At 41.1% G+C, this 12,424-nt stretch overlaps 1 protein-coding gene across 2 annotated transcripts in view; it reads left to right on the top strand.

Moving 5' to 3' along the window:
* LOC137369159 (protein-lysine 6-oxidase) overlaps positions 1–8,475 on the top strand; it is a 65,765-nt gene extending 57,290 nt beyond the window's left edge. For both annotated transcript variants that reach the window (XM_068029904.1, XM_068029905.1), the window contains one exon: positions 3,964–8,475. In XM_068029904.1, coding sequence (XP_067886005.1) covers positions 3,964–3,970 — 7 coding nt within the window. In that variant the 3' untranslated portion in view covers positions 3,971–8,475. The remainder of the gene's footprint in view (positions 1–3,963) is intronic.
* The last annotated feature ends 3,949 nt before the right edge of the window (positions 8,476–12,424 follow it).

The following is a 12,424-nucleotide window of genomic DNA, read 5'->3' as shown; positions in this document are numbered from 1 at the left end:
AACAAACAAATTTCTCTGCAGCACCTGTGGAAGAGCCTGTCACTCCAGAATTGGCCTTTATAGCCACTCCAGGCGCTGCTTCACAAACCACTGACCACCTCCAGGCGCGTATCCATTGTCTCTCGAGATAAGGAGGCCCAAAAGAAAGAAAAAAAAGAAAAGAAAAGGTATGACCCAAACCAGCAGAGAGTTTTCCCCCAATTCCCATTGACTCCAGTTTTTCAAGGGCTCCTTGATGCAATACTCAGTCATATGGTGCCTTGATGTCAAGGGCAGTAACTCTCACCTCACCTCTGGGGTTCAGCTATTTTTGTCCAAGTTTGAACCAGGATTGTAATGAGGTCAAGTGCTGAGTGGCCCTGACGGGACCGAAACTGAGTGTCAGTGAGCAGGTTATTGCTGAGTAAGTGTTGCTTGATAGCACTGTCAATGACACCTTCCATCACTTTGCTGATGATCAAGAGTAGACTGATAGGGTGGTAATTGGCTGGGTTGGATTTGTCCTGCTTGTTGTGGATAGGACATGCCTGGGCAATTTTCCACATTGCCGGGCAGATGCCAGTTTGGCTAGGGGCACGGCTAGTTCTGGAGCACAGGTCCTCAGTACTGTTGTCGGAATGTTGTCAGGGACCATAGCCTTTGCAGTATCCAGTGCCTTCAGCTGTTTCTTGATATCATGTGGAGTGAATTGGATTGGCTGAAGACTGGCATCTGTGATGCTGGGGATTCAGGAGGAGGCCGAGATGGATCATCCATTTGGCACTTCTGGCTGTAGATGCAAATGCTTCAGCCTTGTCTTTTGCACTGATGTGCTGGGCTCCCCCATCATTGAAGATGAGGATGTTTGTGGAGCCTCCTCCTCCTGTCAGTTGTTTAATTGTCCACCACCATTCATGACTGGATGTGGCAGGACTGCAGAGCTTAGATCTGATCCGTTGGTTGTGGGATTGCTACTTCCACTGTTTGGCATGCAGATAGTCCTGTGTTGTAGCTTCACCAGGTTGACACCTCATTTTTAGGTATGCCTGGTGCTGCTCCTGGTATGCCCACCTGCATTCTTGTTTGAACTAGGATTGGTCCCCCGGTTTGATGGTAATGGTAGAGTGGGGGATATGCTGAGCCATGAGTTTACAGATTGTGATTGAATACAATTCTGCTGCTGCTGATGGCCCACAGTGCCTCATGGATGCCCAGTTTTGAGTTGCTAGATCTGTTCAAAATCTACCCCATTTAGCATGGTGGTAGAATCATAGAAAATTTATGACACAGAATGCGGTCACTTGGCCCATCATATCTGCGCCAGCCGAAAAACGAGCCAGCCAGCCTAATCTCACCTTCCAGCATTTGGTCTGTAGTCCTGCAGGTTGTGGCACTTGAGGTGCATAGTCAGACACTTTTTAAATGAGCTGAGAATTTTTGCCTCTACTATCCTTTCAGGCAGTGAGCTCCAGACCACTACCACTCTCTGTGAAAAACCTTTTCTTCATCTCCCATCTACTCTTTCTACCAATCACTTTAAATCTATGCCCCCTAGTTACCGATGTCTCTGCTAAGGTAACTAGGTCCTTCACATCCACTCTATCCAGGCCCCTCACAATCTTGTACATTTCAATCAAATCTCCTCACAGCCTTCTCTGTTCCAAGGGGAACAACCCCAGCCTATCCAATCTTTCCTCATAGCTGCATTTTCCAGTCCCGGCAACATCCTTGTAAATCTCTTCTGTACCCTCTTTAGTACAATTACATCCTTTCTGTAATGAGGTGAGCAGAACTGCACACAGTCCTCAAGGTGTGGCCTAACTAATGATTTATCCAGTTCCAGCATAACCTCCCTGCCGTTGTCTATACCTCAGCTAAAAAAGGAAAAGATTTCATGTGTCTCCTTAACCACCTTATAGATCTGTCCTGCTACCTTCAGGGATCTGTGGACATTCATTCCAAGGTCCCCAACTCCCTCTACACCTCTCAGTATTCTTCCATTAATCGTGTATTCCTTTGCCTTGTTTGACCTCCCCAAATACATCACCTCACACTTCTCTGGGTTGAATTCCATTTGTCACTTTTTTGCCCACCCGACCAGTCCATCGATATCTTACTGCAGCCTACAGCTATCCTCCTCACTATCAACCACATGGCCAATTACTGTGTTGTCTGCAAACTTGATTATGCCCCCTACATTTATGTCCAAATCGTTAATATCTAGCACAAAAAGCAGTACTGAGCCCTGTGGAACACCCATCAACAATTCCCCTTTGTTTCCTGCCACTGAGCCAATTTTGTATACACCTTGCTATATTTCCCTGGATTCCATGGGCTTTTATTGTTTTAACCAGCCTGTCAAAATTCATGTAGACCACATCAACTGCACTATCCTCATCAATCCTCCTTGTTACTTCAACAAATTCAATCGTTAGTCAGACAAGATCTTCCCTTAACAAATCCATACTGCCTATCCTTGATTAATCCATGCTCTAAGTGACAGTTTATCCTGTCTCTCAGAATTGATCCAATAATTTGCCCACTACTGAGGTTAGACTGACAGGCCTGTAATTATTCTGTTTATCCCTCACTCCCTTTTAAAAGAAAGGTACAATGTTAGCAGTCCTCCAATCCTTCGACACCACACCTGTATCCAGTGAGGACTGGAAAATTATGGACAGACCCTCCACTATTTCCTTCCTGGCTTCTTTTAACAGTCTGGGGTACATTTCATCTTGTTGTGCCACACAACACGATTGTTGGTAACCGCAATGGGATTTCATCTGTACAAGGACTGTGCGATGGTCACTCCTACCAACACTGACCAATATCAAGTTTTAATTGGTCTGTTGGATCCTCCACTCTTTGGTCCCAATAATATTTCTTATATTATCCTCACGATGTGCATCTCTCAAATTACCTCTATTGCATACTATATAGTCTATTCTGCTTCCTGTTGACATGCCTTCCTTTTTTGAACTTTTGCCATGTTCATTCTATCCCTAAATAAGAGGATGTTTTTTGCTCTTGCATGCACACTTTCTAAAGTTACAGAAGCTGCTGTCAACTCTCAAATTATCTATCACTTTGCAAGTTCTAGCCTAATCCAAGTTGTCAGCATTAGTTTTAAAGAATATTTTGTGCAATCATGTACTTTTGCAGAGCTAGACCACTGTTGGTGTGCTGTCATATTCTAGTAGTTTTGTTTCTGATGAAGTGCCAAGCTTGGCCATGATCACTTATTATTTTCATTGTAAATAATTAAACATGCATTTCTTTACTCCAAAGTCCTCAATTGAATCGGTAGTGTTTTTGTCAAATTTCTCCATATTTAAAAATCTGAAAATAATTCAATTGGTACTTTGGGAACTGTTTTTTGATAAAATGCTATATGGAGATTATGGAAAAAATCATATGTAGAAGTGATTCTATGAGGTCTTCTAAATATTGGATAACAGTTTAGAAAAAGACATCTTATTTTGGAAACAGTTATCATATGAAACACAGCACTATGCTGTACTTAGAGACATTAAGCTTTCTCATTTTCTTTACTTTTTGTATTGGAGCTTCTCACAATCATGCTTCCTTATCCTGCTGTGACATTAGAGTGGTCTGAGAAGTTTACTGTCCTTGTTACTGTTAATGCTGTGCCCTTATAAGCCAGTTACCGGCCTGTCATTGGCATCTATTCTTTGACACCTTTAGATTGCAAGAACATAAAGATCGATATTGATAAAAGGGCGTTCAAACCATTGAAGTGAATCCCTTTAAAACTCTAAATTTTCCATCTTAACACCCAAAAATATTTTTGAAAAACTTTTTTTTTTCTCTACTTCACTGCTTGGCAGATTTTTTCCAAGGATTTATGACTCTTTGAATAAATAATTTTTCCTGATATCAGCTTTGCAACTTTCATAGAACTTTGCTGGAAGTCGCATGTTTGAGTTAGAATAAATTTCACCTGGACTCAATTTTTCTTTTCAGGTACTAACTTCATAAAGAACAAAATGTGTCAAAAATGGATTGCATCAGTAATATTTACAAGCCACAAAACAAGTCAAGCTTCAGTCTCCTTACTTGGCACCATTTCAATTTAAACAACTTAAAACAGGTATTATTTGCAGGAGATGTTGAAATCTATGAGAACAAATGTTTTAAAACCCGTAACACTGTGTTTGGGACCTCTGGAACCCATCATTACTATTGCAGTGGAATCAAATTGATACTTTAATTCATTCATCACACATTGCTATGTGATGGCACTTGCTACAGTTAACATCCATTCTGCATAAATGCATTCTCCCGGGACCAAGGACTGCAGTGGAATAGTGCCAAATGATATTTTTATTAGTGAATGCGTTAAGAAAGGTTTAGTGTGGTTAGACTATGTAACCTGTTGTGATAAGACATTTTATATTTTAAATTTATTAAGCACATGAATATTCTAACTCATCCACCCCAAAAAAGGCTATTTTCTGTGATAGAGGTCACAGCAACCAGATGACCATGACAAAGTATCATAGGATGGGGCTTTATCAAAAATAAGTGGATAAGTTAAAAGAAGACATGTGGTAATGAATAATACCGTGTTTACATTTAACAGTGATCCAGTTACATTCCACTGCTTTCATCCAAACAATGAATCCTTTGTTTGTTGAAGGATGATTGCCTGTTGCCATGCACATTTGACTACGCAAGTTATAATTACAGTTGAAACATGAGAATTATTTCCATTTGTTTTTGTGCATTTATGCACAGAGGTGTAGAAATATTAATTTGCTATTGCAAGATCATCAGCAAGGATCCCGTTAATATATATGTTTTATGTACTATTTGATCCCAAATAATACATTATTGAATGTCACTACATTCAGTTGGTTAAGGGTACGTGTGCCTTTTTGTAAATTTGAGCCTGACCTCTTCATCGGAAGTTCCCCAATGAGTGGTTAAAATTTATTCCTGTGGAATAAATGTTAAAGGCATTTCATCTTTTTTTTGTTCTACAGTAATAGCTGAGCTGAATTACAAATCCCCCAGAATCTAAAATCTAACCATTATCATATCAAACTATGTAAATAAGAATTTGAGTTTAGAACTGAAACAGTGTACTATTCAAGGCTTCCAGTTCTAGAAATGATGCTCAAAAGATGGGTTGGTTCTATAAATACTCGAAAGGTATTTTACTGTAGAAGAATATCATTCCAAAAAATAACATTTAATTTAAAATACAGTGTGTAAAAATTAATAGTAATGAAAATGAAATGTAACTGTCAGGTTGATGTAATTTTTCATTTTTACATTTAGTGCAATTTTTGCTCACTGAAAAAAATTAAGACTTATCTACAAGTAAATTGAATTTTTATTTAATATAATTGATTATAACTTTTGCAAGTGACAGTTATTAGTGAAGATAAAAGATGGACTTAAATAAAAATAAATGAAGTTCAGGAAAAGTAAAATTAGACTTAAAAATCAATTCAACCACTAAAAACTAGGCCTTAAATTTGGGACAAAAGGACAGATTAAAACAAAAATGGCTTCATGTCTCTGGAATTAACATCTAAAAACCCTTTTGGGATCCCTGATCAAATCCATGTATAATTCAGGTTAAAATTAGTGATAATTATATATGAAGAAAGAACACCAAAAACAGAGTAATATAAAGTTTGAAGATTTGATGACATAATAATGTAAAGCACCAGTAACTCAGAAGACAGGTCAAATGCAGACGAAGGTCAGGATTGTGTGTCATTCATGTCCATCAAGTGCAGTGATAGTCAATAGAACATATATAACTATGCATGGGTTACTTATACACATTGGAGATTCAGACATATAGGCAGTCATCCCAGATAGAATGGTGGGCATTTATAAGTATCAGCAAACTATCACCATATATATTCAACATGTGGTCTGCAGAAGTGGGTTGCTTAAATTCTCTGGTTTACCCATTGTATAAATAGTCCCAGTACACACTGATTTTAGTCTAGCAGATCTAATTCTAAGAGGCCTAGAAAAATGGAGCACACAGCAAATATATGAAGTTGCTTACTACTGTGAATAAAAATGATCCATTTTCTAGTTTTAAAAATTGCATTGGGTATGCCACCTAAATTGCTAAGTGATCCCACCCCTTAAAGTATTGTGTAAATGCTGTACAGTTATCAGCTAAGCTACAGCTCATATAGCTGAAACACTATTTGACAATAGCGACCGAACGTAATGCATTTGCTACAATTAACATAGTTAGTGGAAGGTGGTGATGTTTGCTTCATGTACTGTATTTATTGCACATCATCAACATGACATGAACTGACACAACAACCTGCAAGGCCTAGCTATAAAGTGGATTGTACTACCAGTATTAACATTCAAAACAAAAAGGAACAAGTTAAAGGTTCATTAGCATCATGGATCACATAACACAGGAAGCCATTTGGCCTAGCATGCCTGTGGCAGCTCTTTGAAAGAGATATCCAATTACTTCCACTCCCCTGCTCTTGTCTCATAACCCTACCAATTTTCCTTTTCAAATATATATCCAACTTGATTAATTACTATTGAATCTGCTTCCATCACTGTTTCAGGCAGTAGATTCCAGATCATAACTACTTGCTGTGTTAAAAGCATTCTCATCTCCTCTCTGATTCTTTCACCAATTATCTTAAATCTGTGTCCTCTGCTTACTGATTCTCCAGCCACTGGAAACAGTTTCTCCTTATTTACTCTATCAATGCCCCTCATAATTTTGAATACCTCTATTAAATCTTCCCTTAATCTTTGCTAGAAGGAGAACAATCCTAGTTTCTCCAGACTTTCCATAAAACTGAAGTCCCTTATCCCTGGTATCATTCTAGTAAATCTTCCCTGCATCCTCTCCAAGGGTTTGACATCCTTCCTAAAGCGTGGTGCTCAGAACTGGACATAATACTCCAGCTGGGGCCTAACTAGTGATTTATAAAAGTTTAGCGTTAACTGCTTTTCTTTTCTATGCCACGTCTCTATGTATAAAACTAAAGATTCCATACTCAGGAAAACATTAAGAGAAATTATGACCGACCCTTTTGCCATTAAAATAGCTGTGCAAAGACTTACTGCTACATTTCCACTTGGCTCTCATCCCACGCAGCTTTCTTTATGCTGTCCAAATCTGAAACAAAGATGATCTGTTCTCCCCTTTCTGCGACTTACCTTGGTGCCAGCAGGCATCCCTGAGCTACTCTATTTTGACTTACTTTAAGCCTGTCAGCTGCCTCTTTCCGCCCATTTCTGATGGGCAGCTGACAGGAAGGATGTACATGAGATCCAGCCATTAAAATTGGCTGAGGCCTCCTACGGAGACTCACAGGCAGTAAGTTAAAATTCACCTTATTGTCTATGTGCTGTTTTACGAGGTTCAGTATTTTGAAAGGCTTAACTTTTAAATCACGTAGAAGATAAGCAATCTTTCAAATTGGTTGTTGAAATTTCAGCACAGATAACAAAATAAGTAAGGAATCTATACCTAGACAATTTAATATGGTTAGTCGAAATGGTACTATAAATATTGACAGTACACAACTGACTTAAATAGTCTATTCCAGTCACACAATCATCATTACCTTTTCACTAGTATCACAATGCATGGTTTGACAAGCAAGTCGTATCACAATTACCTGCTAAATGTTGAAACCTACTCTGAAAAACAGAGAAATTATCAATTTCACTGTCCATTAATCATGTGGTCTAGATGTATTTTTCCAGGTACAATGGTGTCAAAGTTTTTGCACAGAATGCCAGCATTTAAAAAAAAATCACAATTTAGAAAAATACAATTTTCCTCCATTTGTGCGTTGACAGTGAATAAAGTTACCATAGTTTGACTTATTCTGGATATCCTTGCTCACAGCTGAAGTGCAACATGATTATGGAAGATAATATTGCTTCTATGGGGGTGAACAAGTGCATATCTAATAAAAGTTACATTTACTGGCCTCTTGGGGAAATGTTTCATCATCAGAAGCCCTAGCAAGAATGCAATAATTTTAGGCTAGTCAAAGATTAATGGTCAAGGCTGTGGGCTACAACTGAATAAAAGAACTTCTATTGCAATGGGTTTTATTCTCAAAGATTTTCCATAATTAATATGCATCTTGGTAGAAAGGATGCTAAATCAATTTGGAACTTCGTAAAAAAAAACTTAGTTTCATACAAAATGCAAAGAAAATGCTATTGCTGGAAATATGCTCAGTGATAAGTAAAAAAATGAAATGCCACTAAGTTTACAAGCCTGTTTTGGTGCTCATCACCATATGTATCTGCTTCGTACTGAATTTCATAATTTTTTAGCTGCAGGTAATTTTTATTTCTAGAAATCATTGTATCTGTACTTGAAGCTTATAGCTATTGTATAGAAATAATTTGTAGCTGGTAGATATGTAATGATTATTGCAGATTTATAATCCAGATTATTTGCCTATATCAGATTGTGAGGCCTTAACTTGAATAAAAACGTTTTCAACTAATAATACTGCTTTGTGACTTTACTTAAAGGCATCTAATTCATTCAAATGTATCACTTAATATTGGAGAAGTGATCAAAATAGAGATCTTTCGAAATGTCTTGTTTCACATTCACCCCAGGTTCAGCAGTGATGGCAACAGCAGTCACTTGATGATGATGATGATTTGTCCATCACTGTTGACAATGACAGTCTATGTTTCATTTCCAATTTAATAGTTTGTGGCTTCTCATATGACTGTGAAGTCTGGTTTTTGTGAGGAATGTTTTCCCACACACAGGATAAGGTTGACCCAAGGGCTGATCTTTCCCTGATTTCCTTTGGCCACTCTTTTTTCTTCAGCTAGCTGGGTACGACTTGCTTCAAAAGCTTGTCGTGCCATCATGAAACATCTTTTGCCACATTTTTCTGTCAAGCATCATGCTCCCAAGTGGCAGATCAGATGTTCCTTTTATTTAATAAAAGCAAAATACTGTGGATGCTGGAAATCTGAAATAAACCTGCCAGACCTGCTGAGCATTTCCAGCACTTTCTGTTCCTTTTTTAAAGATTGGTCATGGAGTCATTTATTTAAATAATCTTTGCATCTTTTGAATGGACTACCATGAGAGCTTTTTCCAAGCTTCAGCTCACTGTAGAATACCTTCTGAGGCAATCCAGTATCAGGCATTTAGCCGAGATAAGCATCAATGCCTTTATACCTGGCATATTTGCTATAATTGCTCTTTTGAGGACTTCAATGTCTGGAATCTTGTGCCACCATCAAATTTTGTTGCCAGGGAGACACCCATCTCACTTTCTAGTGCATAAAATCTACTGTGGAGGATCACATGTACCCACAGATATGCTAATTCTTTTTCTAACTGAGAAAGCACAGTAGCAAAGCTATGTTAATAGCTGAGGTAATTGGTGATGTGCCATCCAATGCAGCTGACTTCACCTGCAGTCTCGACTCTGTCTTGGCACTGGGTCTAGATAAAGGAAACTGAGAGTGTGAGGCAAATTCCGTGCAAATCTTTTAAATCATTATAATGTGCTGGTGCCACTTTCAACTCCACAATACCGTACCACTTCCCAAGGTCCTCAGATGATGAGCTAATGGTGAAGCAGCAGGTGTGGATTCACTGCAAGTTGTAATTGTGAACTTGCACACAGCTGGCTGTAGTAGAGTCACTCCCCCTGAACCGAAGCAGTGGAGATCAGCAGCTCCGAGTAACTGCCTAGTCCTATTTAGAATCACACTGCTTGGGCTGAATTTTACCAGCCCCTTGCGTTGGGGCCATGGCGGGGAGGGCCTGCAAAATACTTGTGGGAGCAGCCGGCCATGACCCCCGATGCCGAGAAGGCTCCACCGCATTTTACCGGCGGCGGTGAGGCCTTGGTGTGGACCGCCTTCATTTACATATTTAAATTATTTAAAACAACATGCAAATCAAATTACCTTGTCCCGATGGCTGTCCCACGCCGATATTATGACCGCCAAACAGAAGTCCCGCACCTTCGGAACTCCGAGGCGTGATACTGGTGGGGAATGGGGAGGAGTGAAAATTTCAGGGTTGGGGGTGGGGGGAAGAGGGGAGAACTATTGTAATTGGTTTTTGGGATGATGGGAAGGAGTTGAGGGTCAAAGGTTCTGAAGTTAGGGCGGAAAGTTCACAAAATGAAAAGGTGCTTTTTTGGGGGAATATGTCACTGTAATGCATGAGGACACAGTGAGGGGGGGTGGTGGGAGTGGGGAATCTAAGTTGAAATAAAAGTGTTCGGCAGGTTCTGCTGAAGCAGCACCTTTAATTATTGAAATGAGATTGAAGAGCTTGAAGCCCTTTAAAAATGGTGCCTGCGCAATGGCGCTGGACGCCATTGCTGGGACAGAGCAGCCGCCCCCTTTACGTCATCAGGGGCGGCTGCTCCTCCCCCTCCATTTAAATGACCCTTTGTGCGAAATATCGTGGGGGCTCAGTGACGGCACATCCGTGCGAGCTGACCACCGAGATGAAAGCTCATAAAATTCAGCCCCTCACCGCTGCAGTATAAGGAAGGGGCTAGAAAAGGTGCCCAAAACAATGCTTGCCTCACTAACTCCTGGCTAGTTTATCACAGCTGATGGAAATTCCACACAAGTGGTCAAAATTATAAGAGAACGAAAGACAAATATGGCAGCTTGGAACGTGAGACCACTCCAGGACAGTCAACAATTAGAGCTGAAAGGAGAAGTGCGCTGATCAAAAGCAAACAGACTATATAATAGCAATATCGTTGCTATCATCAAAATCTGTTTGGCTGAATAATGCAGCAACCTCTTTCAGCTGACAAGATACAACTTCTTCTGGACAGGGGCTTCAAAGAGGATTGTAAAGAAACTGGGGTTGGCTTTGCTGTGAAATTCAACATGGAGGGAGGCGGTGGCGTAGTGGTATTATCACTGGATTAGTAACCCAGAGAACCAGGGTATTTCTCTGGGGACAGGGGTTCGAATCCCACCACAGCAGAAGGTGGAATTTGAATTTAATTAATAAAGCTGGAATTAAAAGCTAGTCTAATGATGGCCATGAAACCATTGTCGATTGTTGTAAAAACCCATCTGGTTCACTAATGTCCTTTAGGGAAGGAAATCTGTTGTCCTTACCTGGTCTGGCCTACATGTGACTCCAGACCCACAGCAATGTGGTTAACTCTTACATGCCCTCTGAAATAGCCGAGCAAGCCACTCAGTTGTACCGAACCACTACGAAGTCAGTAAAAAGGAATGAAACCGGATGGACCACCCGGCATCGACCTAGGCACCGGAAACGACAATGGCAAACCCATCCCTGTCGACCCTGCAAAGTCCTCCTTACTAACATCTGGGGGCTTGTGCCAAAGTTGGGAGAGCTGTCCCACAGACTAGTCAAGCAACAGCCTGACATGGTCATACTCACGGACTCATACCTTACAGACAATGTCCCAGACGCTGCCATCACCATCTCCGGGTATGTCCTGTCCCACTGGCATGACAGACCCACCAGAGGTGGCAGGACAGTGGTATACAGTAGGGAGGGAGTTGCCCTGGGAGTCCTCAACATCGACTCCGGACCCCATGAAGTCTCATGGCATCAGGTCAAACATGGGCAAGGTAATCTCCGACTGATTACCACCTACCGCCCTCCCTCAGCTGATGACTCAGTACTCCACCATGTTGAACACCACTTGGAGGAAGCACTGAGGGTGGCAAGGGCACAAAATGTACTCTGGGTGGGGACTTCAATGTCCATCACCAAGAGTGGCTCGGTAGCACCACTACTGACCGAGCTGGCTGAGTCCTAAAGGACATAGCTGCTAGACTGGGTCTGCGGCAGGTGGTGGGGGAACCAACACGAGGGAAAAACATACTTGACCTCGTCCTCACCAATCTGCCTGCTGCAGATGCTTCTGTCCATGACTGTATTGGTAGTAGTGACCACCGCACAGTCCTTGTGGAGACGAAGTCCCGCCTTCACATTGAGGATACCATCCGTTGTGTTGTGTGGCACTATCACCATGCTAAATGGGATAGATTTCGAACAGATCTAGCAATGCAAAACAGGACATCCATGAGGCACTGTGGGCCATCAGCAGCAGCAGAACTGTACTCAACCACAAGCTGTAACCTCATGGCCCGGTATATCCCCCACTCTACCATTACCATCAAGCCAGGAGACCAACCCTGGTTCAATGAAGAGTGCAGGAGGGCATGCCAGGAGCAGCACCAGGCATACCTCAAAATGAGGTGTCAACCTGGTGAAGCAACAACACAGGACTACCTGCGTGCCAAACTGCGTAAGCAGCATGCAATAGACAGAGCTAAGCGATCCCATAACCAACGGATCAGATCGAAGCTCTGCAGTCCTGCCACATCCAGTCATGAATGGTGGTGGACAATTAAACAACTAACTGGAGGAGGTGGTTCCACAAATTTCCCCATCCTC

The sequence above is a fragment of the Heterodontus francisci genome, chromosome 4 (genome assembly GCF_036365525.1).
Source record: "Heterodontus francisci isolate sHetFra1 chromosome 4, sHetFra1.hap1, whole genome shotgun sequence".
Taxonomy (NCBI): domain Eukaryota; kingdom Metazoa; phylum Chordata; class Chondrichthyes; order Heterodontiformes; family Heterodontidae; genus Heterodontus; species Heterodontus francisci.
Note: the sequence above shows the minus strand (reverse complement) of the source record. Positions and strands in the feature narration are given on the sequence as shown.